We start from the raw sequence: 23,286 nt of genomic DNA, 5'->3' as shown, positions 1-23,286 counted from the left end.
TCGTAGTTTCTCGTAAGGTCTACGGATGGCGCTGGATACCCTGAAGGCTCATTCGGTCGTACTGGAGGCTGTCTCACTTTCATGCCACAGAAGAGAGCCTGGACAGCCAAGATATTGTAGCTTGACTGAACACCATTCGAGTATTTCTTGCCCAAGTACTTTGCATCTCCAATCTCTCATGGTATATCGTGCTTCCTGGCGGCTTTTGGGCCGCGCTTCGGGTACGTGATGCGATGGTATATTGACACAAGTACCCATAATTGTTTCCGAGCCTAACTTTGGCGCACTGCGCCCATTGGCTAGATGCCAAAAGACAAGTCTGCTTGACGAGTGAGCTGGGCCAACACGAATGACCTGGCAGCCTTGAGAAGAGTGGCTTATTCCAGGAGGTGGCGCCAGGAGGCGAATGCGTCTGTTGATATTTATAAGAGTAGCGAATGTTACGCTATCAACGTCTCAAGAAACTCAGGGCGACATGCTGTAAAGCTGACCAGTAGGCCGAGAAATATACATCAGTCTTCGACCTAAAGAAGTATGCACTTATACATTTTGTGAACACTAAAGAGGTTGACCCGTAGTACATACCGCTACATCTATAAGTATATACCGTGCCAGTGACTAGAGCTGTGGAGCGATATCCAGGCTACTGGCTGGATCCCGGTCTAGAATTCCACTATCACCGCGAAAAAGCAGTGGTAAAGGCCAGTACCTCTCTCTAAGCACTACGAAGCTTGGCAGGGTCGATATAGGGAGCTTTACTGTATGCCATACGCAGAATTTACTAAGCAGTGATCATTCCATAGATACTCTTTAGTGTCTCTGTATGGTATCAACCTATGCTTATTAGTAAGTCTAAGACACATGCAATCAATTCAATTCAATTCAATCCAAAGTTCTATTAACCTGATGCAGCACAACTAGAACGTAATGGCTATGCAGGTGCTTCCTCCGTCGGAACAAGAACTTGTCCAAACGCCGCGCCCAACAGTAACAAATACAAAGGAAATACTGCCTGTCGCTATGCAAAAACAGGTAATAAACCCACAAAAGCTGTCACAGAACGCTCAAAATGAATGTAATCGGCTACTGCCAGCGCACGCAGTACCATGCGGCCACATCCCTCTCCGCCTTGCCGTCTCCTGTCCTTGCTTTTCCCTCTCTATCTGCCCCAGTCGGCATGCCGTCAACATGCCCTGTTCCTCCGATATCGTTCCTTCCTGTCTGATTGCATTGATCCAGCAACCTCTCGTCGTCACTGGTGGTTCTTCTCTTCCTTATACTCAGCGTCTTCACCTCCTGCTGCCACCTTGCCAAGTTATTCTGGCGTGTTAATGCTTGCATCGACATCCTCGTAGTCCACTTGGCGGAACTGGCCGAGGAGTCCCGTCCGGTGCATGAATTCGGCCACGTAGCGGATGGCCTGCGAGTCCGATATGATCGTGTCATAATCAGTTGTCCTCCCGAGATCAGTTTTGTACCAGACCTTGTTCAACATCGTGGCCCTGAGCGCGGTGTATAACGGGCACTGGAGAAGGACATGCATGGGAGTCTGGCTGCCCTCGTCGCAGTGACACCGGTCTGTAGCCCCCTCTGCCCTCTGCTGTGTGGTGGCGATCTTGAACAGGAAATGTCGAAGTCCAATTCGCTGTGACCTCATCTGAATCAGGATTGAGGTGTAGGGTTTTGGGAGCCCCTTATATAGACCTAGAGTCTTCTTGTGCGGCATGTTGACCAGTCGATAGGTTGCTCTCCCTGTCCTTTCTCTCGTCCATTCCTTCGCCCATCTTTCCTTTATTCGCTGCCGTACCCATCGCCTCGCTGAAGAGGCAATTGATTGATTGATTGATTGATTGATCATACACGGATCTGTCAGCCTTATTGGCTGATTTGCCGGCAGAACCGAATGGGTAGCCGGGTCAACTACCTTACATATACGCCGATAAATCACCTAATTCCAGCACCTCCTACCGTCGCGGTGTGGCGGGAATCCGCACACGACAAGAGGCACTCATTCCCAGGAAGCAGGTTCATCCCGACGTTCCCGTCACTCGTCACTCTTTCAACCCTGTGCGGCCGACTGCGCACGGCATCTAGTGCTGTTCGCGATCGACTGTGCTGGCCGACTATGCCGTTCACGCACACAGAGGGGGGTTGGCTGTCGTACTGAAGGCCCGGAGGCGTAAGCAGAGGGAAAAGGTCACAGGCCAGCGTTTCCCGCACGGGTGGCCTGGTATGTGGTCGGCAGGGCTCCGAATTGACCGAGGAGCGTTGTTTGCATCATGAACTGGATTGCTTTAGCTGTGGAATCAGGTTTGGTGAGCCATACGGTCCAGGGCTCTTCGTCTCTAATAAGGCCGAGTATCCTAAATCGCAGTTCGGCGAACCGAGGGCAGCGGAGTAGTACGTGTTGAACGTCCTGTGCGCCTTTCTGGCAGCTGCATTGGGCGGGATCCCTGAGCAGTGGATTTGCTTCAAGGGCGTCTTCCCGCCACCGCTGGATGGTAGAGAGGTATGATGCTAGCGCGATCTTGCCGGATTGCATCTGCGTGAGCACCGCGCTGCCGGCGCGGCGGAGGGGTTTATGCATCGCGAAGATCTCCTTTGTGGGCTCGGAGAAGAGGCGGCGTGCGAGCGCGCCGTGTTCGCTAGTCGCCCACTGTCGCTTCCAATCTGCTGCTGCCCGCTCGCGGAGCCTTGTACGGCAGGTGGACGCCAGGATCTTAGTGGGAAGGAAGCCCTCTTCAGTGGCAGCCTGCCTCGCGAGAACGTCTGCTCGTTCATTTCCGCACACTCCCGCGTGTCCAGGAACCCAGGGGATTCGGACTGTGTAACGTAGGGAACGCAGACGATCGATGACGCGTATGATTCGTCGCAGGAATTGCTGGCCGGAGGACCTGCCTGGTGACGCGCATGCTCTGATCGCGGCTTGGTTATCGGTGAAGATAGTGATCATAGAGACAGTCTCTAGGCAGGGCCCACCCCTGCCATAGTGGCTACCATTGTACACCACGCCCCGCGAGAGCTCGCGCTCTCGTTTCGCGTTACCTAGGGAGGTCTCCCTCCGTTAGGCCGACCGTGTCTTGCAGAGAGCCCTCGTATACACCCCAGCCGGCAGTGTATGTCGGTCGCTCCCTACTAACCAAGCTTGGTCCCCAGTGACTGAAAAGGGCCGATGATTTACCCGTGGCACAGCCTTAACGAGCTCCATCGGTTGCCACAGCCAACCACCAACACCTTTCAGATTGCCTGTGTGTCTCCCAAGAGGGTTGCCCGTGTCTCGGCGGTGCCCGTGTCTCGCAGAACAGCCGCACTAGAGCTTGCCCGTAGCTTTGCCTTAACGAGGTCTCCAGTGATCGACGTCTCCGAGCCTTAACGAGTTCGAGTCTTAACGAGGCCTCTGGGCCTTGAACGAGGTCTGTCCGATGTTAGCTTGACTGCCTGCATCACTGGTTCACTACCGCCTCGCCGCATCTCGCGCGATGCGATCCCAGATTGTATGCAAGCTCAGGGGTGTCCTGTCTTCTTCCTAGGGCGACACCACTTCGACTGGTAATGCAAGACCAGCGTCTGGGCCCGAGCGCGAGTCGGGTAAGAACAAGTCGGATGGTTTTCATATGCCGTGTCCCCTGATTTTGGTGTGGTTGTGCGGTCGTGCCCCTGCCCACCGCGCCGGGCCGGACCGCACAACAACGGCGGATTCACTTTGGTCTCCCCAACGGGGATTAAGACCGGACACCACGAGAAGGTATGAATCCATTGTCCCAACAGCCTGGCGATGATTGTCGCCCAGTGCGAGCTCACTGGGGGCTTACTTAGTAACTTGATTGTATCGTTCGGTTTATAGTTTGTCCGAGTTGCCATACAAAACATTGTGGTAAGGGAGACACTTCGAATTCAGACTAGCTTACTATCTCATCCGTGCATGCAACTAAGGGCCCACAGCGTGTTCCAACAAACAATTTGCTGAGTCAGCCGGCTTGGTTTCCCCGATCGTTTCTCGTCAATTGTTGGCTTCTCCAATCGATACTCGGATCTCAGCATTACATGCTATTCACTCAGGCAGCTGCGCGAAGCTTTATTGGCGTTCGGGCATTCTCTACAGCTCGTGTGTATCGGGCAGAGCTGTCCTACCGGGTCTATGGGCCCGAAAAGGAGGAAGCTATTCGCGATCCCATTTTGTTCCTGCATGGACCTTTCGGTTCCAAACAGAACAACCGGAGTATAAGCAAGTAGGTAATATCACGGATTGTATAGAGAATTCGGGCCTGACATGATTTGCAGAGCTTTGCCGAAGTACTTGAAATGCCAGATCTTCACATTGGTACGATTCGTCGCATATTCTCATAATTGCCACCGAGAGCATGAGGCAGATATTGTGAATCTTGACTCGTACTTACAAACGCCTACAGGGCCTTCGTAATCATGGTGATTCTTTCCATGCTCCGAAGCACAATTACAGTGCTATGGCCGAAGACGTACAGGAGTTTATCCAACAGCAGAAGCTCAAGAAATGCGTCCTGATTGGCCATTCGATGTATGTCCCTGAGGGCATTTATAGCTCAGATAGAGCTTTGGCTGCATCTGAAATTCACTCCGTACTAATGATCCATAGGGGTGCTAAGGCCGCAATGACAGTGGCTCTTCAGTCTCCGGAGAGTGTTTCCGCCTTGATTCCAGTTGACAATGCCCCGCTCAACACAACATTGAAGAGTGATTTCCCAAAGTACGTGCGAGGCATGCAGCACGTAAAGCGAGAGAAAGTGAAAAAGCAATCAGATGCGAACAAAATCCTCGAAGATTATGAAGAGGTATGAAAAGACTGATGTACCAAATTCGCAGCATTGACTAATCTTCGACAATTCTTTTGACAAATCTCGTCCCCCCTGATGATGGGCATAAGACCTTGAAGTTCCGTGTACCTCTCTCGGTGATTGGTGACTCACTTGACAACATGGCCGGTTTCCCATTTAGCGAGTCGGATGGGGTCCAGTATGATGGACCCACCTCGGGGTACCAAATCCAAGTATGTCACTGATGCAACCATTCCTGCAATCAAGAGATTCTTTCCCAACGCTCAGATTGCGGACGTCGAGGCGGGACATTGGCTCATCTCCGAGAAACCCGAAGATTTTCGGCAAGGTAATCATCCTCCAAACTTCAGATCTATAAACTCCATCGCTAACAATATGATATAGCGGTTGTCAAGTTCTTGGGATCACAATAATTTACATACCAAAAAAGAATACTGTACACTACGTCAGCGATAGATCTGTCAATTTTTAGGGTAGCCATCCCTCTAGGGTCGGTGGGACGGATATATGATTTATATCCAGGTCCTATTTTTTTTCTTTGATACTCCATATATCACATTCACATGCGCAGCGAAATTTAAAATTCCTATCAAAACGAAGCAGGAAGACAAAGTTGCGGATCCCGGCTCAGAAAGTTTCCGGGATCCGGTGTTCTAGAAGAGTGTCTCCGAACGGATAGGAAAACCTTGTCAGTTATATTTCCGGGGCTTTCAAATCCACTAGTGCTCTTGAATCATGCTAATGAAGGCAAAAGTGAGCATAAGGAGATCCTTCGTGCACAATCCACAAGTCTGGTGGGTCCCGAGCCAATTTTGACGGGTCAGTGGATTTAGAGGGTCGGAAGACCCCGGTTCGATTAGTTCCTTTTGCAATAGTACTACGGGTAGTTCCTCCCTGCTAACTTTTTGGGTTTTTCCATGGATCTTGCTTAAAACCTTGTGCGGTACCCTTTGCAAATGATTACGTACTTCTTTGAATATGGCGGCTGGGTCTTCCGCAATGTAGCATCTATCGGAACCCATGCCAATAAGGGGCGATCCCAAGCTCGTTCTTGCTTAGCCATCAACTTCTCCAGTCACGCCATAGCTAACTAATAAATAGAGTAAAAGAATGACGGCATGGAGGGTTTCGATTCGGCGAGAGCTATCTAGTGTGCCACATAGCTGGTTGAAAATAATATATTGTACAAAAGGAATAGCAGGATATAAATACATAGTAAATTAAGAACGGAGAAGGGGCGTAAGACCGAACTCATGGGGGGTCGTTCATGAAGCCGCATACTCAAAGGGTAAGGGTTGGGAGTCATAAAATGGCGTCAAATAACCCTCAGTCGTCAACTGGCCCTTTGTAGGCGGATTGAAAAAAGTCTCCCAGTCATCAATGCCATTCCCCAAGCCAGTGAACACATCTAAATTCAAGTCCACAGGGTCACTTTCGGTGGGATATTGGAGCATGGGGCTGCTCGTCTGAATATCGTTATACAACAGTCCGGCGTGAGCCGCAGGGTCTGGCATATGCCCATCCAAATTGATACTGGGATGCAACTGAGATGGAATATTGAGACTATTGACAGCGGGAAAATCATCCTGTATCGATATCGATGATGGGGTATTCTCAGCTTCAATATTTTGTGTTCGATCACTCGTTAGTGATAAGATATTGCTGGGAACAAGTGGCAGAGCCGGGGCTGAGGAGCAGTTGTGAAAACTACCATTGGAAGAATGTGGTCGCTGCATTTGTCGATTGTTCTGATCTTGTAGACTTTGTTGGTGCATGGAGGTTTGTCCACTCTCTTGAAAAGTTGTGCTTCCAGATTGAGGTTGGTTCAAGGACCCTAGGCGAGAGAGAATATCATGGACCAGAGGCAGACCGTTGGCTCCACAGCTCAATGGTTCTCCAGGCCAGCCATCTCCATCCTGCACATGTCGATATAGCTCTCTGAGGCCATGAATAAGCCAACCTTGCTGCTCTTCCAGAAAGGTCGTGTATCTATAAAGTCAATAAGGTTTTTGCTCTATTAAATTGTGACAAGGTAGGTTAGTTACCCCTTAGGATATACCTTCTCTCGATGTTTCATTCGATCACCAAACATGCAATTGGCATTTTCAGCTCGGCATTTTTGACAAGGACTGCTTCCATCACACTGGATATGGTTAGACCAAAGGAGAACAGATATCACACCGTTACGTACCTTTGTTTTCTTTCCTCTACAGCGGTCACAAGCCTTTTGTACTCTCGAACGAGCAACGTCCGTGGAGTACGGCGAGTCTCTCGACACTGCTGGCTTCGTGGTATGGCGTGGCATAATTATATGAGCAGTCTATACAAATTTACTTTGTATAACAAAAGGTTCAAGCTCTTTACCGAAGTAAGAACTAGGCTTATTTTTTAACCCCACTGAAAATCGGACTGATAGAATTGCAAAAAGAAGGAATTTCAGCATGCAAGCATCCGAGAGTGGACTAGGGATAAACCATACAGTTAGTTATAAGGGAGGTGACGAGATCATGGCGAGTCGCGCCCGCGCCCATGGATCGGATTTTTGCAGCTAAGACTAAACAGACTGGACTACTCAGCTGACTATTAACGTATGGGTCTGGTATGCCCCTTTTTTCAAGATTAAAATTTGCCACTTTCGGGAATTGTATTATTACGGCTTTGTTAAATATTCTATTACACAAAAATATGCAATGGATAAACTTTGAGTGGTCGATAAGTTTTAGACGGGACCTACCGTCAATGAGATGCTTGTGTTAGAGTTACTCCAGTAAACAGGAAAAAGAAGCAGGGTATTCATGCATAGTCCTTTCTCAATAGGATAAGACTGGATAAAGGTCAAAAAGTATTGTCCTTGGTAGAAATAGCGGCGGTGAATGAGTCTTTGGTGATATAACCTGGTCTTCTTTCAAACATTTTCTCGCATTGTTTGTGTGATAAGTCGCGTTGACGAAGGGATGAATATTCGCATACACTGGAGTAGAATAAATTACATCTAGATGTTTTTTGGCCAATCACAGCTCTTCCCGAGAAATATTTCACCGGGAAGTATGGCATCCGAGCGTAATGGGCGTGTAAATTTCGGAGATCTGTCAAACCTACGGACCGTGAATGAACCGCCGCCGAACCACACGGCCGGAAACAGCCACTGCAGCTGATCTACAATAAAAAGCTTTGGTATGGATCTATAACTCGTTGGTGGTCGTTTTTGGTGGATCTACCAGGGCTGAAACACCGGTTTTCGATGGACGAATCTCGAACAGTCGTCCGGGTGTGGCGCCCCTATCTCTATCTTTGTGGTCCCTGGTAAAAATCTGCGAACTAGTGATGGAGATATTCAAGTGTCCACAGTAAATCTCCATAATATGATTAGCCGAATTATAGGCTTCTCGGTTCGTGATGGTCCCGGCCCTGGAGTATGATGTGAAATGCCGGACACGGAAGCTAGCGGCTCTGGATTGATTCACCAGCTAGTTTGGTAATCAAATAACTGCCGTCGATCTCTTATAAGGATTCAAGCGCCCACATAGATCTTGTCTATTCTTCTGGAAGCAAGCTTGGTGCATCGAATCTTTATTCATCATGTCGGTCTTGGGGGGAATCCCCTCCATGGATACGCAGCAGCAGCAGCGTCTGACAACCGGTGAATCAAGACAACATTATGCTTCATCTACTACGCTCCATAATGATGCCAAAGAAGAAAAGGAACGTGAGGTTGATATGGAGGACGAGGTCGAGGAGATGGTGAGGCAACTCACCCGCCACTCCACTCATTTCTCCTCGGCCAATGCAGTCAACCCTTTCTTTGAGGAGAACAAGGAAACCACCTGGCATCCCGGTAGTCCTAATTTCAGGACAAAAGATTGGATTCGGTCCTTGATCGCCGCTCAGTCGCAAGACCCGGAGCGATTCCTCCAACGTTCTGCCGGCGTTGCGTTCAAGAGTCTCTCCGTTCATGGTTTTGGAAGTCCCACCGACTATCAAAAAGACGTTTTCAATTCTCTCCTGAGTATCAGCGGTCTCATTCGTAACCTTGTTGGAAGTGGAAAACAGAAGGTTCAGATTCTTGATAACTTCAATGGACTTGTCAAAAGTGGAGAAATGTTGGTGGTTTTAGGTCGCCCGGGAAGGTGAGTTTGCCCACCCAATACGTGATCTCGGGTGAGTAGAACGGCTCTAACTGTTCATTAGTGGCTGCTCAACATTCCTCAAGACAATCTCCGGTGAGATGAACGGCATCTATGTCGACGACCACAGCTATTTGAATTACCAAGGTATGCAACAACGCCTAACATATCAGATGTGATTCAACCAACCAACATATGATAACAGGAATCTCGGCCCCAACTATGCAAAAGCAGTTCAAGGGAGAGGCGATCTTCAGCGCTGAAACTGATGTGCATTTCCCTCAACTTACGGTCGGTGATACTTTGACATTCGCCGCCATGGCACGTACCCCACGCACGCGTTTCCCCAACTTGACGAGAAAGCAATACGCCGAGCACCTTCGTGATGTCGTCATGTCCATGCTAGGACTTCGGCATACATTTAATACCAAAGTTGGCAATGACTTCGTGCGTGGTGTTAGTGGAGGTGAACGGAAGCGTGTCAGTATTGCAGAGGCTATTCTCAGTGGAGCCCCTCTTCAGTGCTGGGACAATAGTACGCGAGGTCTTGATAGTGCGAACGCATTGGAATTCTGTAAGAACCTTCGCTTGATGAGCGATTACGCAGGCACCACGGCCTGTGTGGCGATCTACCAGGCTTCGCAGAGTGCCTACGATGTAAGTTGGAATTTTCCATGTTACTGATATGATCTCCACTAACCTTCCTCGATTATGATAGGTCTTTGACAAGGTCGTTGTTCTGTACGAGGGCCAACAAATCTACTTCGGCCCGACTGGCGAGGCTCGTGATTTCTTTACCACCATGGGCTTTGACTGCCCGTCGCGTCAGACCACTGCCGATTTCCTCACCTCTCTGACTAGTCCGGCTGAGCGCAGAGTGAAGCCAGGATACGAAAGAAGAGTGCCTCGAACACCGCAGGAGTTTGCCCTGCGCTGGCAAAACAGTCCGGAGTGTGCCCGTCTTCTGCAGGAGATTGACGCCTTTGACAAGGAATATCCCATCGGGGGTGATTCCTTGACGACTTTCAGTGAAGCTCGTCGCCAGATGCAGTCAAAGCAACAGTAAGCCAAACTATCTGCATTCTTTGCGTATTTCAAAAGCGCTAATTATCATCCCCTAGGCGTGTCAAGTCTCCCTATACGCTTTCGATTTACGAGCAGATCTCCCTCAACGTAGTCCGTGGTTTCCAGCGTCTCAAGGCTGATATGAGCTTGTTCTACTCGGCTCTTTTTGGCAACTTCTTCCTCTCTCTCATCCTTGGTAGTGTGTTCTATAATCTTTCATCCGATACCGCTAGTTTCTACTCGCGAGAAGTCCTGCTCTTCTACGCGGTTTTGCTCGCTGCATTTGCCAGTGCGCTAGAGGTAAGCCATCCATAATCTTGCTGGGGTTCTTGATGGAAACCTAACAATATCATAATAGATCCTGACTCTTTATGCTCAACGGCCAATTGTGGAAAAGCAATCTCGATATGCCTTCTACCATCCTTTCACGGAAGCTGTTGCATCTATGGTGTGTGATCTACCGTATAAGTTCGCAAATGCCGTGTCGTTCAATCTTCCGCTCTACTTTATGGCCAACCTGAAGCGTGAGCCAGGCGCCTTTTTCATATTTTGGCTCTTTGCCATCGTGACAACATTGACCATGTCAATGGTCTTCCGGACATTTGGTGCCGCATCGCGTTCTCTGTCCCAAGCTCTGGTTCCTGCTGCTCTACTCATTCTCGGTCTCGTGATCTACACAGGTTTCATTATTCCCACGAAAGGCATGTTGGGATGGTCTCGTTGGATGAATTATATTGATCCAATTGCTTATTCGTTTGAAAGCATGATGGTCAATGAGTTCCGCAACAGAGAGTTTCCATGCTCGTCATTCGTTCCTTCCGGAGAGGGATACGAAAACGTGGATGTCATCAATACGATCTGCAGTACTGTCTCTTCAAAGGCGGGAGAACGCTACGTTAGTGGAGAGGCTTACCTTGAGACTGCATATGCTTATACCAACGACCATCTCTGGCGTAACCTCGGTATTGTTATCGCGTTCATGGTCTTCTTCATGTTCGTTTACCTCATCGCGACTGAATATATCACCGAAGCAGCCTCCAAGGGTGAAGTTCTTCTTTTCCGTCGGGGCCGTCAGCCGAAGGCCCAGGCGTCGGATTCTGAGACCACCGCCGACGCTACCTACCGGGCGGAAGAGAATGCGGAGGGTGCTGGTGCTAATATTCAAAGACAGACTGCCATTTTTCAGTGGCAAGATCTTTGCTACGATATCAAGATCAAAAACGAGGAGCGTCGTATTCTTGATCATGTGAATGGATGGGTCAAGCCCGGTACCGCGACCGCATTGATGGTAAGAGATTCCGCCCGCACTATGTAGTGCAATTCGCTGAACATTCGCTAGGGTGTTTCTGGTGCAGGAAAGACTACACTGCTTGACGTTCTTGCAACTCGTGTGACTATGGGTGTTGTGACTGGCGATGTCCTTGTCGATGGCCGTCCCAGAGACGACTCATTCCAGCGCAAGACTGGCTACGTTCAACAGCAAGATGTTCACCTTCCTACTTCCACGGTGCGCGAGGCATTGAATTTCAGTGCTTTGCTCAGACAACCAGCCCATCTCAGTCGGAAAGAAAAGCTCGACTACGTTGACGAAGTCTTGGAGTTGCTTGGTATGCAAACATACGCAGAAGCAGTTGTTGGTGTTCCGGGTGAAGGTATGTTTTCATTTACGAGATATATTACCCCTCCCTTAGTTTGGAAAGTCCCTAACGTATTTCAGGACTGAATGTTGAGCAGCGTAAGCGCTTGACTATTGCCGTGGAATTGGTCGCCAAACCCCAGCTATTACTTTTCCTTGATGAGCCTACATCTGGCTTGGACAGTCAAACCTCTTGGTCTATTCTCGATTTGATTGAAACCTTGACCAAGCATGGCCAGGCCATTTTGTGTACCATTCATCAACCTTCTGCCATGCTTTTCCAGCGATTCGACCGACTGTTGTTCCTCGCTAAGGGAGGACGCACTGTCTACTTTGGCAGAATTGGCGAGAACTCTTCGATCTTGGCAGACTATTTTATGCGCAATGGTGGTCACGCTCTTAGTGAAGGCGAGAATCCTGCAGAATGGATGCTTGATGTGATTGGGGCTGCTCCTGGATCCCACAGCGATATCGATTGGCCTGAGACTTGGAATAAGAGTGCTGAAAAGCAGGCTGTTCTTGACCACTTGGCTGAGTTGAAGTCTACTCTTTCTCAGAAGCAAGTAGAAGACAGTGGTACTACGGAACATCGTGAGTTTGCGTCTTCGACAAAGGATCAGCTTGTGCAGTGTCTATTTCGGGTCTTCTCCCAATACTGGCGTACCCCCTCCTACATCTGGTCCAAGCTTGTTCTCTCGATTCTCACGGCTCTTTACAACGGATTCTCTTTCTTCCACGCAAAGAATACCCAGCAAGGACTGCAGAACCAGATGTTCAGTATCTTCATGCTTATGACTATCTTCGGAAACCTTGTTCAACAGATTATGCCCAACTTCATTATCCAACGATCCATCTTCGAAGTCCGCGAACGCCCATCCAAGATGTACTCGTGGAAGGTGTTTATGGCCTCGAACATTATCGTTGAGTTGCCTTGGAACTTTTTGGTTGCCGTGTTAATGTTCTTCTGCTGGTACTACCCTGTCGGCCTATACGCAAACGCCGAACCAAATGATGCCGTGCATGAGCGTGGTGCGCTTATGTTCCTGTTCCTGTTGGTTTTCCTCTGGTTCACATCTACGTTCACGAATATGGTCATTGCCGGTGTGGAGACTGCGGAAACGGGAGGTAACATCGCTAATTTGCTCTTCGCCCTTCTGCTTCTTTTCTGCGGGTACGTCTTCTCAATCCCTATTTCTTGGTTCCATGTACTAATTGGTTCGTTTCTAGTGTTGTCGCTACCCCGGATGAGATGCCCGGATTCTGGATTTTCATGTATCGCGTTTCTCCATTCACTTATCTGGTATCGGGAATGTTGTCCACCGCCGTCAGTGGCACGGATGTCACCTGCAGCACCGATGAAATTCTCACCTTTAACCCTCCGGGCTCTCAAACCTGCTACGAGTACCTGAACGCTTATGCCGAACGGACTGGTGGATCCATTCTGAACCCCAACGCAACGAGCTCATGCTCATATTGTTCTATGAAGTCTACCGATACCTTCCTTGCCCAGGTTGACTCTTACTACAGCGAGGCCTGGAGAAACTTTGGAATCATGTGGGCTTACTTGGTGTTCAACATTGTGGCTGCCCTTGGAATCTATTGGTGGGCACGTGTCCCCAAAGGAAACAAGACCAAGGGAGGTGCCTAAAAAGCATTCTCCTTTCAAGCTTAGCGAGACCAGCGTTTCGTTTCGACGGAACGTGATGTTCTGCATAGAATGTTGACACTGTCATCTCGCATATATGGTATATGCGAAGGTATATATATTGTGCATTTTATAGACTCGTTCATTTCAAAATTTTTCATAGACTCGCTGTTTGTTGTTTGCTTCTCTTAAATTGTCATTCTTTTGAGCTTTTCTTTTCGTTCTTGAGGCCTTTCGGTCTTTCCACCCCTTACATTCTTTCCCGAGTTTCAAGTATATAGAGCTCTTTCCATCCTTTCCCAATACATGTTTTAATTTCGTCTGTGATACGTACTTCCATTATTATCACCCACCAAAAGCTTGGCCCGCTTTATGCTAAGGTAAATTGATATTTAGTTCACATGAAAAGGTCTTTGTTAACAGTAGGAACCCTGTAACCCAAGGCCAATACATTGATCAGCACATCGGCGCCCGCCGCTTATCTTATCGCCGGAGGGCGCCGACACGTTCTCCGCTTCCCCCAGAATCTCCACAGCTTTCGACCTGAATCTATTTGACATTGAGCCATAGCGTGATGTTCTTAACCCTAGTAACAAAGGCTTCCCGGCGCTAAACTTAAAACATACTAGTGCCCGCTGAAATTCAAGGGAAACCTGCTGTTATTCAAAATCCCCCCCACACCCTACTAGCCCCATATTCAGTAAATCTAATTGGATAATTAGACTACCTGATTATTTACTTATGTCTGAGGGCAGTCATAGCACAACAGCATTAGTGGTAGATGTGGTAGCCGTTGGTGATGCGCCGCTTCCATCTTACCTTAAAGTGCTACCAGATTTCCGTGTTATCCTTGCACCACACATGGCTGTTGCTATACACGACAGAATCTCTCACGCCATCTCCTAGAGAAACATCACCTAAAAAGCGGACAGCGGCAGATCATTCAATTATCTACCCTACTCGAACCGGTCGCTCTCTCAAGTGCTGGTGTAGTACAGCCACAGGATGGCACTAACGAGATTCGCGGGCTACCGACCGCTTCCTCTGCCACCTCCCTAACTGCGACTTTCGTTCAACCAACAGCGATCGGATACAACAACACTATAATAAAGTACACCGGTGGCAAGTTAGATATCAAGGGGCTATACCTATGTATTAGTCGCCGCCGGACTGGCACCCACTCCACGCTTTCCGCCCGTGCGCCCCATAGTGGACACTCCGGTCGACTGCAGCCGCCTCTCCCGCCATTACACCATTGCTTTTTCACGCTTTTCGGCCGTTACCGCTCCGCACGAATTTTCGAACTGTTCGAAGTTCGCGAATTTCAACGAATCGAATCGAATTCGAACCTTGGTTTTCGGGCTTCGAATTTATGGGCGATTCGATTCGTCAAAATTCGCGGATTTCGAACAGGTTCGCGAACTAATATCTATTACTCAAGGGTTCGCTCGTGCGGACAGCCATAACCTCCACAACCGTGACCACTGTATGCATGGGATTCGCACATGGAATGGTGCTTTAAACACGGTCCAGAATTTTTATTCTGAGCTGTAAACAGTTGAATTACGTGTAGAATATCAATCTAGTGTAGAAACTATAACTATGCAACTATTCAGACTTCCAACGTTCAGCATCCTTCAGCCTCAGTAAGGTCCCAAGCATCTTGTCTTTCATGGAGAAACGTCGAATGCTTAGCATATCTCTTCCACCATTGAATAATCTCTCAATATCTACCTCTGCTGCTGGTATCGCAAGGTGATCTTGTGCTACATGGGCCATACAAGTAAATTCGAGCGTGTTGGCCTTCCACCAGTTTCGTATAAACTTAGTCTGGCTCTGGCTTATATCGAAGCCAGTGCTGATTGTAGGAGTGTCGAAATACTGGTCGATATCAGACTCAGCAACGTCATACTGTGTAGGCTGAAAGGCTTCCAGAAATCGATATTCGAAGCTCTTGTATAACTGGTGTTAAGAGCAGTCGATGTAGGCTGTTTCGGAGTGGGATAAGCCTTTTTCAGGAACGTCTTGGTTCGGCCGATGATCTGCTCTCCATCCGGCAGCGTTTTGAGCCACTTGATCTTGATTCTAGGATCCAGGACACTGGCGATATAGTATATGTCGTTGTCTTTGACGCGGTCTTAGTACCGCTCCAGAAGTGTGATTCCATCAGAGACAGAAGCAGTTAGTGCAGGTGAGACATTCTGCCACTCGCCTCGCCGTTCCTTAATAGCCAAAGTATACGAGTTCTTCAAACATCCGCGCCGCCATATGAATTGAAGGGCTATCTCGAGAGATTTATTCGGTATATTCGTTGAAGGGAACCAGGATTTTCTTTATATCTGAGAGCTGCCTCCAGTCCTCAGGTGTGAGACGTAAGGCTTCGATATCTGGCTCATCGTTGACTGTATCTTCAAGCTGCAGGCGACACTCTTCCGCTCTCTCAATCATTGCAAATGTAGAGTTCCATCGAGTATCAACATCGTAGTGGATTGCTTTTGTACAGCCAGGTCGATTATCCCACTTTTGTATTCGCTGAGGAGATCGCGCAATCCAAAGGACAAGTAGTCGAAGCTTTGCAATAGGGGACGTAGGAGCTTTAATAGTCTTCCAGCTCCTCTTAGCAACATCATCAAGGAAGTCACAGGCTTCCTTATGTGAACTAGCGCCTAAAGACCTCAATATTGTTTTCATAACCAAATTCAGGATGTGAGCGAAGCAGCGGATTTGGGAGTTCTGGGTAAGTTTCATCGTCCCTTCCTCGGATAACGGTATCGGCCAGGTACTCATCGTACCGCTGAGACAGCTTTTGGAAAAGACACCGGTGTGGTGTATCGTTGTTAGATGCGTTGTTAGCTGTAATTGTCATAACTTTATCGGATATATGAAATCTCTCAAGAACCGTCGCGACGATATTAGCAAGGTTCTCTCCAGAATGGTTGCCTTCGATTTCAACAAACTCAATACAAGTTCGATGTTGTTGGAAAGCAGATGACATCCAGTGAGCATTGATTGCTAGCATTGGCAACGAATTCTGGCTTGTCCACCATCAAGAGATAGCGCGATCGACGAAGCCGAAGCCATTAAGATTCGAAGTTCACTATCAAGAGCATCAAGTCGAAGACATAACCGGCGCGAAACAGTATCCGCACCCGGTATAGAGTGTCGGTCTATGAGATATCGGTATCGACTAGTACTCATGAGGGTCACTTGAACTGTCCCAGCGATCGATTGATTGACTGAAGAACTATCTGCAGACCCCGTCCGGAAGGCTATATTCAGGGGTTGTTTAGCGCTCTACAACGCTGCTTTTCCGAGGATACCCCGATTACTATACAAAACAGGTGGGAGATCGGGTATTCGCTGAATCATCCTGCTCCTGGTTGTAAATATCCACCTCTCCGAACGATATAGAGTCCTCAAAGCCTGCCGACTTCAACATAGCCAAAAATGAAGGTTGCTCGACACAATAAACGGCTGACAGGTCGATACAATCCAATTCAAGACAGCCTCGTCGAAAGGGAGTTTCTTTTCCTTGGAAATCCACGAGCTTAACGGTCCTTGGCGCCTTGAATGACCGTCCTCAAAGAGCTTGTGGGTTTGCTGCAGGGGTTGTTCTAACGCTGGAATTGAAGATCGTAGTTTCGATGCGAATCGAAAGAATCGACAAGTGGATGGCGATACAATACACTGGTGTTTAAGTTCGAGCCGCTCCTTATTTCCGAATCTCCAGGTACCAGATTCAGGTGTTGTACGGTAGTATTTCCATACCCAGCTCCGCTCTTTCGACCTAGTCTCATCATTCTGCTTGATTTCGGCTCTCTCAACCTCACATTCGGCCTGAGATATTGATTGTGAAGGGCATATCTCCGTATCAAGGTTCGATAAGCTCCTAGAAACATTGCTAGGAGCGGTAGGAGAGGTTGAAATAGGAGTCGGTGACTTGGCGGCGGACCGGACCGCAGCCTTCTTTCGAGGTCGCGGAAGTGGTATGTCCTCTGCAAGGAGGCCATATTTGTTAAGCGCCGCATAATCGCGTTTATTCTTCCTCGTATTAGGACAGTCGAATATCGGGGCAAGTGGATGTGTCATCTGAAAATTTATATTAGTATGTCATGCTTGGTCTGTATTTGATCGCTTACTTTGGAGCACCAGAAGGGATGGTTTTGGTAGTTTTTGACTAAGATTTGGGTGTTGTTCTTGGTAAAAGCACGTACGCGCAGAAACGCGTTCACGTAGAATCTCCGCTAGCCCGATTAGAGTATCCATTTGCTCTACATTGAACACAATGTGCAACTATTGATATTTTGGCTCTATGTTAATAGACTACGTGTATCTTAATACGATCTATGAGCTAGTATAATTTGAAGCAAAACAGACTACAGAACAAATGAGATTGCGGTCTTGCTGGGAAATCGTGGGAGTAGAAAGAAGTAAATATTTTGGACAGAGGGTTGGGTTGAAAATGTGCATCAACCTTGTCCAGTGACCGTCCTATCCAGCATCGATGATGAGCGTGTTCATATTCTGTTGGTTGAGCTGGTGATCATACCTCAAGGCAAATACAGACTGATCTTGGTCTGGTATACATGGTTCAGCATCCAAGTAAACCTCCAGTCGCATCACTGCTGCCGACGTAGGGGTCGGCCGATCTTCTGGCCCTCTGTAGCTTTGTTTGCACCCTGCCTGGTCCCCTTCTGGATCTCACTTTCGACGATTGCCAATCGACCAAAAATGTCGGCCAGATCGTTGTGAATGGTTTCATTCCAGGTGGCTTGGCCCTGCGATGAGCGCTCAATAGACCTGCGGAGACAGTTAGCGCTTTACATTGTCACTCAAGATGGACTACAACTGACCGCATCCGGTTATCTAGTCTGGATGTTATTAGCAGGCCAATCATGATTATGTGCTTGATGGGATTTTACTTACTCCGTCAGGCATTCCAGAGCAACCGAATTGCCATCTCCGGAAAGCTGAGTCTGCCCGCGTGGTTCCAACTCCCTTTGGTGTCCAAACACAGTCTTCCGCTGTCGTACAGCTTCTTGCTCACTCTCATCGGCCGAGGTGCTATTGTCCTGGTCGACAGAGTCATGTTCCTCCTGAAAGGATGAATCGTCCTCTGTGGTATCGCCTGTAGCGGATCTGGATGGACTACCAGTATCCTCAGACTCAGAAGATGACAAGGACAATGCACGTTGCAATCGGCTTCGAAAGTTTTGTCGTCGAGGAGTGTGCGAGACTTTTCGAATTCCGCCCATACTTGCGTCTGAGGTACGCAGGGGTGACGAGTGGTCTTAGTTCTGATTTCCTGTGATAGGAGGAGGCGCTCGGGTTTTATAGCATGTTGTATCGCGGGATCAGGATTGACTGTTTGCTTGCGCGCAATTGAGGAGGGGATCGCAAGTGCACGCATTTTTCAATCCTACTTTCTACCCGTAGATATCTATTTCTGAATCTACACAATTCTTAACAATGACTCACTAAGAGGCGGATCAGACAATATATTTCAACGAATTGGTGAACCAATGGGGAATTGTCAACAAGAACGGGCTCTTGTGGCCGCGTTCAACGTTGTTGATTCTCAACGAAACATAGTGTATCAAAAAATGAGGGCTTTTTGGTCTTCAGAACCCTGAATTGGTGCAAGTCGTGAGAGTCTGATACCAGGTCGCCAGGCTGGGCCAAAGCTCATAAACACACAAAGTCGCTTTTTACGTGCCACACTATAATCTTTTGAACTCAACAACACTACATCTTTGAATTTACTTTCTGCTGTTTTCTTCACCCGTTCTGACCACTTCTGCAACTCGCCCGAGCATCACCATGTCCCCACGTAGCGCATACGGCTGGCCAGAATGGGAGGAGAAAAATCTTCTCCCTTGGTTGGATGCCCATCGGGAGCTGTCGTGGAAAGCCCTCTCCGACGCATATTATGAAGAATATCACGTGCATCGAAGCGTTGAATCTTTACGAGGGAAAAAGTACCATATTCTGCGGAAGCAGAGTCGCACTGGCGCCAGATCTTCCCAGAATCTAGGCAAACCAAAGCGAGCAGGCGCTGTGCGACGCTCCGTGGTCGATAGCGCTTCACAGTCGAGTCTTTCAGCCAAGACCCCTGCCCAAAGGAACATCGACAAATGGTTCCAAACAATTCTAGCGGCCGACCCTAACCAGCCTGATGACAGTAAAAAGCCAACTCAAACGAACCCAATTTCAGGTACGAAACACTTAATCTTCTCATATTACATGCTGACCCTTTGTCACAGACCGCTTGACGCCAGCACCGCTTCCGTACCGGCCTAAAAGAACACGGTCGTCATCCTGGAGGTGGGACTATGTGCATCGTGTCTGTGCCATCAGGAAGCTGAGATACCGGCGAACAGAGTGTACACTTTAGCAGCATTTCATCGGCAGGAGCACTACATTGCGATGTCGCAGGAACAGTGGCCAAATACCCCGATACACTAGTCCTAGTAAATGTTACTATAATAAAGGCTGTGATCGAGCAATCAACTCTCAGCGTGAGAAATATGATCGAGGTTGCATACAGTTCCATGTATTCCGTATAGAAAGGAGCAATTGCCCTTCTTTGGAATGGCGACAATAGTGAGGAAGTCCCAAGGTCAAAGATGAGGATGCGAGCACAATTGTGGTAACCTCGGAAAGGGCCGCCTAGATATTTTTATCTTTACATTATCATGCTAAACCAGGAGCATTTCATCGGAGTCTCATGCGGCCCGCAAAATACTGCGGACAGTGTATAAGGATCCACAGTACTATGAGTGTTCTCGCTACTAGATAGGACATGGTAGCATGGGAATCTTTGGGAAAATGAAAATATCTGAATTCTGGTCAGCTCAAGGTAATACATCTAGTTAAAGTTGATTGGATCGGACGTCGAAAGTAGGGTGGAGTGAAGCGTACGATTTGTTTGGACCCACGACTAAATCACGAGGAAATACGCAGACCGTGGAATCACGAGTGGGACCGCAAATCATTTCGGCAACTTGGTTCGGATGAACCATGGAAACGCAGGCTCGGTGAGAGAATGCGGCTGTCATGATATGGAAGCTTGAACTTGATCGAAAGCTTATCTACAGGCTTCTGGCCCACTTACTTTCTGGTGAATTGCTCGTGATTAAGCCCTACAGCCCAAAACAAAAGTCAAGAGATTTGGAGTAGGATAACCATAATTTCGGTCTGCTCATATGCAGGAGTTTTCAAAGATCGGAATTTTATTATAAAGATTCTCTAGCTTCAGCGTCATGATCGAGATTCGCAGGGTATCTATAATAAAGTTTAGGGGCCGCAGGAGGACCGGCCCACAACGTCCACTCATCTCTGGGACCAATCGGTTTCTCGGCTTCTAATGCAAAAGCCGGAAGACTTTATTTACTTACGCCATATAATCTATCGAGATTGGCACAATTTTTACCAGCCATCTGCTAGAGTTACCACACTGGCAATCGAATTGGGCAGATGGAGAGGATTTGTTGGGCTCTCAGAGAGTATAGGGATTAGGGGAAGGTGCAGGACAGAAGACATTGCTTCTAGAACGTTCTACAGACCAGATAGACAAAGAGCAGCTTGCCACTTGACAAGGAAACTTACTCTCTTGTGACAGCAACTAGGAGAACACAACCACGGATTTGGTTTAGCCTACCAATCTGTCGCCAAAGTCTGCGTGGTATTCCAAATACCTCAACCTCACCTGCGTCGACCGTACCTCGACCGTACCTCCTAAGCAACAAAGCCTTTTTCCATCGGACACTGACGGCCGTCAAGATTGGGCTTGTGGATCGTGTCTGGACCTTTGCAAATCCTTCCAATTTCTTCTCCGGGGCATAAATGGAACCTCCTTGATCTACTGTCCCGTGGGTCGTCGCTGGGATCTGCATCGCAGAACCGTACCTGCGTCTGTCTAAATTCGCGCGTGGTGTTTGATTGGTCCGTCTGGTGCTATTTGTCCCCAGGGTCTCATCAATATGATAGTAGCGTTGCAATCTCGCGAGGTGGGTGGCGATCACGAGAACCTAGCTCGTGAGCCTTGGTAGCTGCAACAGTTCACATGGTTGTCCGGAAACCAGGCTCAGGATCTCATTGTAACTTACAGCTCTCTTCCTTCTCTTTTCCTTCGAAAATGCCAAATTGTGTCGTTTCTCGATACCAGCCAGGCACATTCACTGCCCAGTTTCGAAAGATGCTGGAGCAAGATAGGAGCGGAGAGAGCTCCGGTCATGAAGATGCGATCGCATCTTGTTCCAGAGCAAAAGGCTCCAGCCATACCGACGATGACCGTGCAGTATCCCACCAAGACCGACTTGAGAACGGACATGGCCAGAAGATCCGATCAGTGTCCAGTCGAGAAAAGAAATCAATCGAAAACTTGTCGACCAGACCGTATGATCGCCAGCAATCTGCTGCCAGGCAGTAAGTCGCCCTCTTTTTCTATGTACCCCTTTCATTTCTATATGTCTAATAAACCATTATCAGAGCCATCAAGCGAGCGAAGTAAGTATACCTGCCTGCTTTGTCTTGTGCCACATGGCCTTTTGCTTTAGTGAGCCTAGACGCTCAAGTTCGGGACGGGGCTGATTCAAGATACAGATTGTTAGAAAGTAAGGTTAAAATACGTCAACGGAAGAACCTCGCTAGCGATATCGAGCTCCTCACTGTCAGCATAGAGAAGCTCACTAGCGACTTCGAAGCTCTCAAAGAGGAGGTGAAGAACGTGAAAAAGACAATGGCAACTATGCGATCATGTGGGGGAACGGGTCGCACTCCAAAAGGTGTCTCGCGTTAGGCCACCCTGAGAAAGACTGTCAAGTACAGTATGTCGAGGACCTCTTCAATGGATTTTGATTTCCAAGATGCTAAAATTGATATCAGCATACATGTTCAATTGTCATCCGGTATTGCGTGGGTTGCGGTTGCTTGAGGGTTTCATCGTATCCTCTCTTGAGGAAGAGCAGGCACCAATGTTCAGTATTTGATCATTGCCTCGAAGCAAAGCATGCTCAATGAGAGGGCTGTCTTCCATAACTGGACCCTTATGATAATTGGAACGTCTCGTCATGGGAAACCGACGAGATCTATATCTGTATTCTCGATCCATTTAGAGTGCGTTTCAACCACTCGGTCATCATATATCACATTCTCCACCGTTGACGCTCAGTGATACTGGACTACCAAGTTGAATTCAAAGAGAAGGGGCATTATAGTACAGTATCCAAAGATGAACATTTTAGGCTCTACAGACCGTCAATTGTAATGTTATCCAACTTGCGATCTCGCCCATTCTGGTCAATTGTGGCAGCCTTTGTTGGAACACTGTAAATCTCATCATAGGTTTTCCGCGCCGGAGCGGTCTTTCGGGGTCGTGAAGTTTTCTATTGGGGGAAAAAAAAAGAGAAAAAAAGAATCGCGGGTGAACACACCAAAAGTATGCTAAGATCGATCTAAAGAAAACAGTTGTCACCGTAGTACACAAAACCCAGGTTCCAGGCCATTGCAATGACTCTTCACTCTGACTTATTTTCACCACCCTATCTTGCTCAACTTTAGACGCGTTGACCGATTTAATTGCAAATTCGATGATATGTAGGAATCATATTTGTGCGGCGTTACTTTCTTCTCAACAATTGATGAAAGTGGTTCACCACACTCAACGCACGATTTCGAGAAGAATGATTCCGCGAGTACACTCCAGGCTTGAATCTGTCGGCCACAAAGTCTCCAAACACTATTTCAACGTCGTTTAAATCACTTCAACAGCTATCAACGAGAAAGCGATTCTCGCTACCATCTGCGCAACTGCTTCCTTGGTAGAGACGTAGCCGAAAAGACATAAAAGGAGCCGGATTCCCAGCCCAAAAAAATCAGGACCTCGGTCCTCACACTTTGATGCATCATAGTGTCCCTCTCTTGCCTGCGGGCTTGAGAGCTTCCGTGGCCACGGCTGTCGCTGCTCTGAGCCCAGCGATGTAAGAATGTGCTCCCTCGCTGCCA

At 48.2% G+C, this 23,286-nt stretch overlaps 9 protein-coding genes across 9 annotated transcripts; 5 read left to right on the top strand and 4 right to left on the bottom strand.

Annotated features, from left to right (window-relative positions):
- Positions 1-1,315: 1,315 nt before the first annotated feature.
- Positions 1,316-1,726, bottom strand: PENARI_c051G02094 (uncharacterized protein; the record flags this gene model as incomplete). Its single annotated transcript, XM_022637387.1, has 1 exon — positions 1,316-1,726. The coding sequence occupies one exon, from the start codon at positions 1,724-1,726 to the stop codon at positions 1,316-1,318; it is 411 nt and encodes a 136-aa protein (XP_022482735.1).
- Positions 1,727-2,197: 471 nt separating this feature from the next.
- PENARI_c051G09258 (ribonuclease H family protein) lies at positions 2,198-2,953 on the bottom strand (the record flags this gene model as incomplete). The annotated part of the gene is made up of 1 exon (XM_022637402.1): positions 2,198-2,953. One exon carries the CDS (start codon positions 2,951-2,953, stop codon positions 2,198-2,200), a length of 756 nt encoding a protein of 251 aa, XP_022482755.1.
- A 1,091-nt stretch (positions 2,954-4,044) lies between these two features.
- Positions 4,045-4,804, top strand: PENARI_c051G04462 (uncharacterized protein; the record flags this gene model as incomplete). The annotated part of the gene is made up of 5 exons (XM_022637391.1): positions 4,045-4,229; positions 4,282-4,321; positions 4,410-4,534; positions 4,613-4,723; positions 4,798-4,804. 5 exons carry the CDS (start codon positions 4,045-4,047, stop codon positions 4,802-4,804), a joined length of 468 nt encoding a protein of 155 aa, XP_022482739.1.
- Positions 4,805-4,951: 147 nt separating this feature from the next.
- Positions 4,952-5,224, top strand: PENARI_c051G09654 (uncharacterized protein; the record flags this gene model as incomplete). Its single annotated transcript, XM_022637403.1, has 3 exons — positions 4,952-5,023; positions 5,079-5,139; positions 5,196-5,224. 3 exons carry the CDS (start codon positions 4,952-4,954, stop codon positions 5,222-5,224), a joined length of 162 nt encoding a protein of 53 aa, XP_022482754.1.
- Positions 5,225-8,390: 3,166 nt separating this feature from the next.
- Positions 8,391-13,284, top strand: PENARI_c051G08975 (uncharacterized protein; the record flags this gene model as incomplete). Its single annotated transcript, XM_022637401.1, has 9 exons — positions 8,391-8,938; positions 9,000-9,082; positions 9,141-9,592; positions 9,654-9,997; positions 10,057-10,300; positions 10,359-11,288; positions 11,340-11,652; positions 11,718-12,807; positions 12,864-13,284. The coding sequence occupies 9 exons, from the start codon at positions 8,391-8,393 to the stop codon at positions 13,282-13,284; spliced, it is 4,425 nt and encodes a 1,474-aa protein (XP_022482747.1).
- Positions 13,285-15,576: 2,292 nt separating this feature from the next.
- PENARI_c051G04326 (uncharacterized protein) lies at positions 15,577-16,068 on the bottom strand (the record flags this gene model as incomplete). The annotated part of the gene is made up of 1 exon (XM_022637390.1): positions 15,577-16,068. One exon carries the CDS (start codon positions 16,066-16,068, stop codon positions 15,577-15,579), a length of 492 nt encoding a protein of 163 aa, XP_022482742.1.
- A 1,832-nt stretch (positions 16,069-17,900) lies between these two features.
- On the bottom strand, positions 17,901-18,536 carry PENARI_c051G10064 (uncharacterized protein; the record flags this gene model as incomplete). Its single annotated transcript, XM_022637404.1, has 3 exons — positions 17,901-18,081; positions 18,135-18,152; positions 18,208-18,536. The coding sequence occupies 3 exons, from the start codon at positions 18,534-18,536 to the stop codon at positions 17,901-17,903; spliced, it is 528 nt and encodes a 175-aa protein (XP_022482748.1).
- Positions 18,537-19,101: 565 nt separating this feature from the next.
- PENARI_c051G03136 (uncharacterized protein) lies at positions 19,102-19,581 on the top strand (the record flags this gene model as incomplete). Its single annotated transcript, XM_022637389.1, has 1 exon — positions 19,102-19,581. The coding sequence occupies one exon, from the start codon at positions 19,102-19,104 to the stop codon at positions 19,579-19,581; it is 480 nt and encodes a 159-aa protein (XP_022482756.1).
- A 1,837-nt stretch (positions 19,582-21,418) lies between these two features.
- Positions 21,419-22,009, top strand: PENARI_c051G08533 (uncharacterized protein; the record flags this gene model as incomplete). Its single annotated transcript, XM_022637400.1, has 3 exons — positions 21,419-21,708; positions 21,772-21,789; positions 21,886-22,009. Coding segments are annotated over 3 exons (432 nt in total), but the record flags the coding sequence as incomplete, so codon positions are not given.
- Positions 22,010-23,286: the final 1,277 nt, after the last annotated feature.

The sequence above is a fragment of the Penicillium arizonense genome (genome assembly GCF_001773325.1).
Source record: "Penicillium arizonense strain CBS 141311 chromosome Unknown PENARI_contig051, whole genome shotgun sequence".
In the NCBI taxonomy this organism is placed as follows: domain Eukaryota; kingdom Fungi; phylum Ascomycota; class Eurotiomycetes; order Eurotiales; family Aspergillaceae; genus Penicillium; species Penicillium arizonense.
The sequence above is the reverse complement of the archived record's forward strand: the minus strand, read 5'-3'. Positions and strand labels throughout refer to the sequence as shown.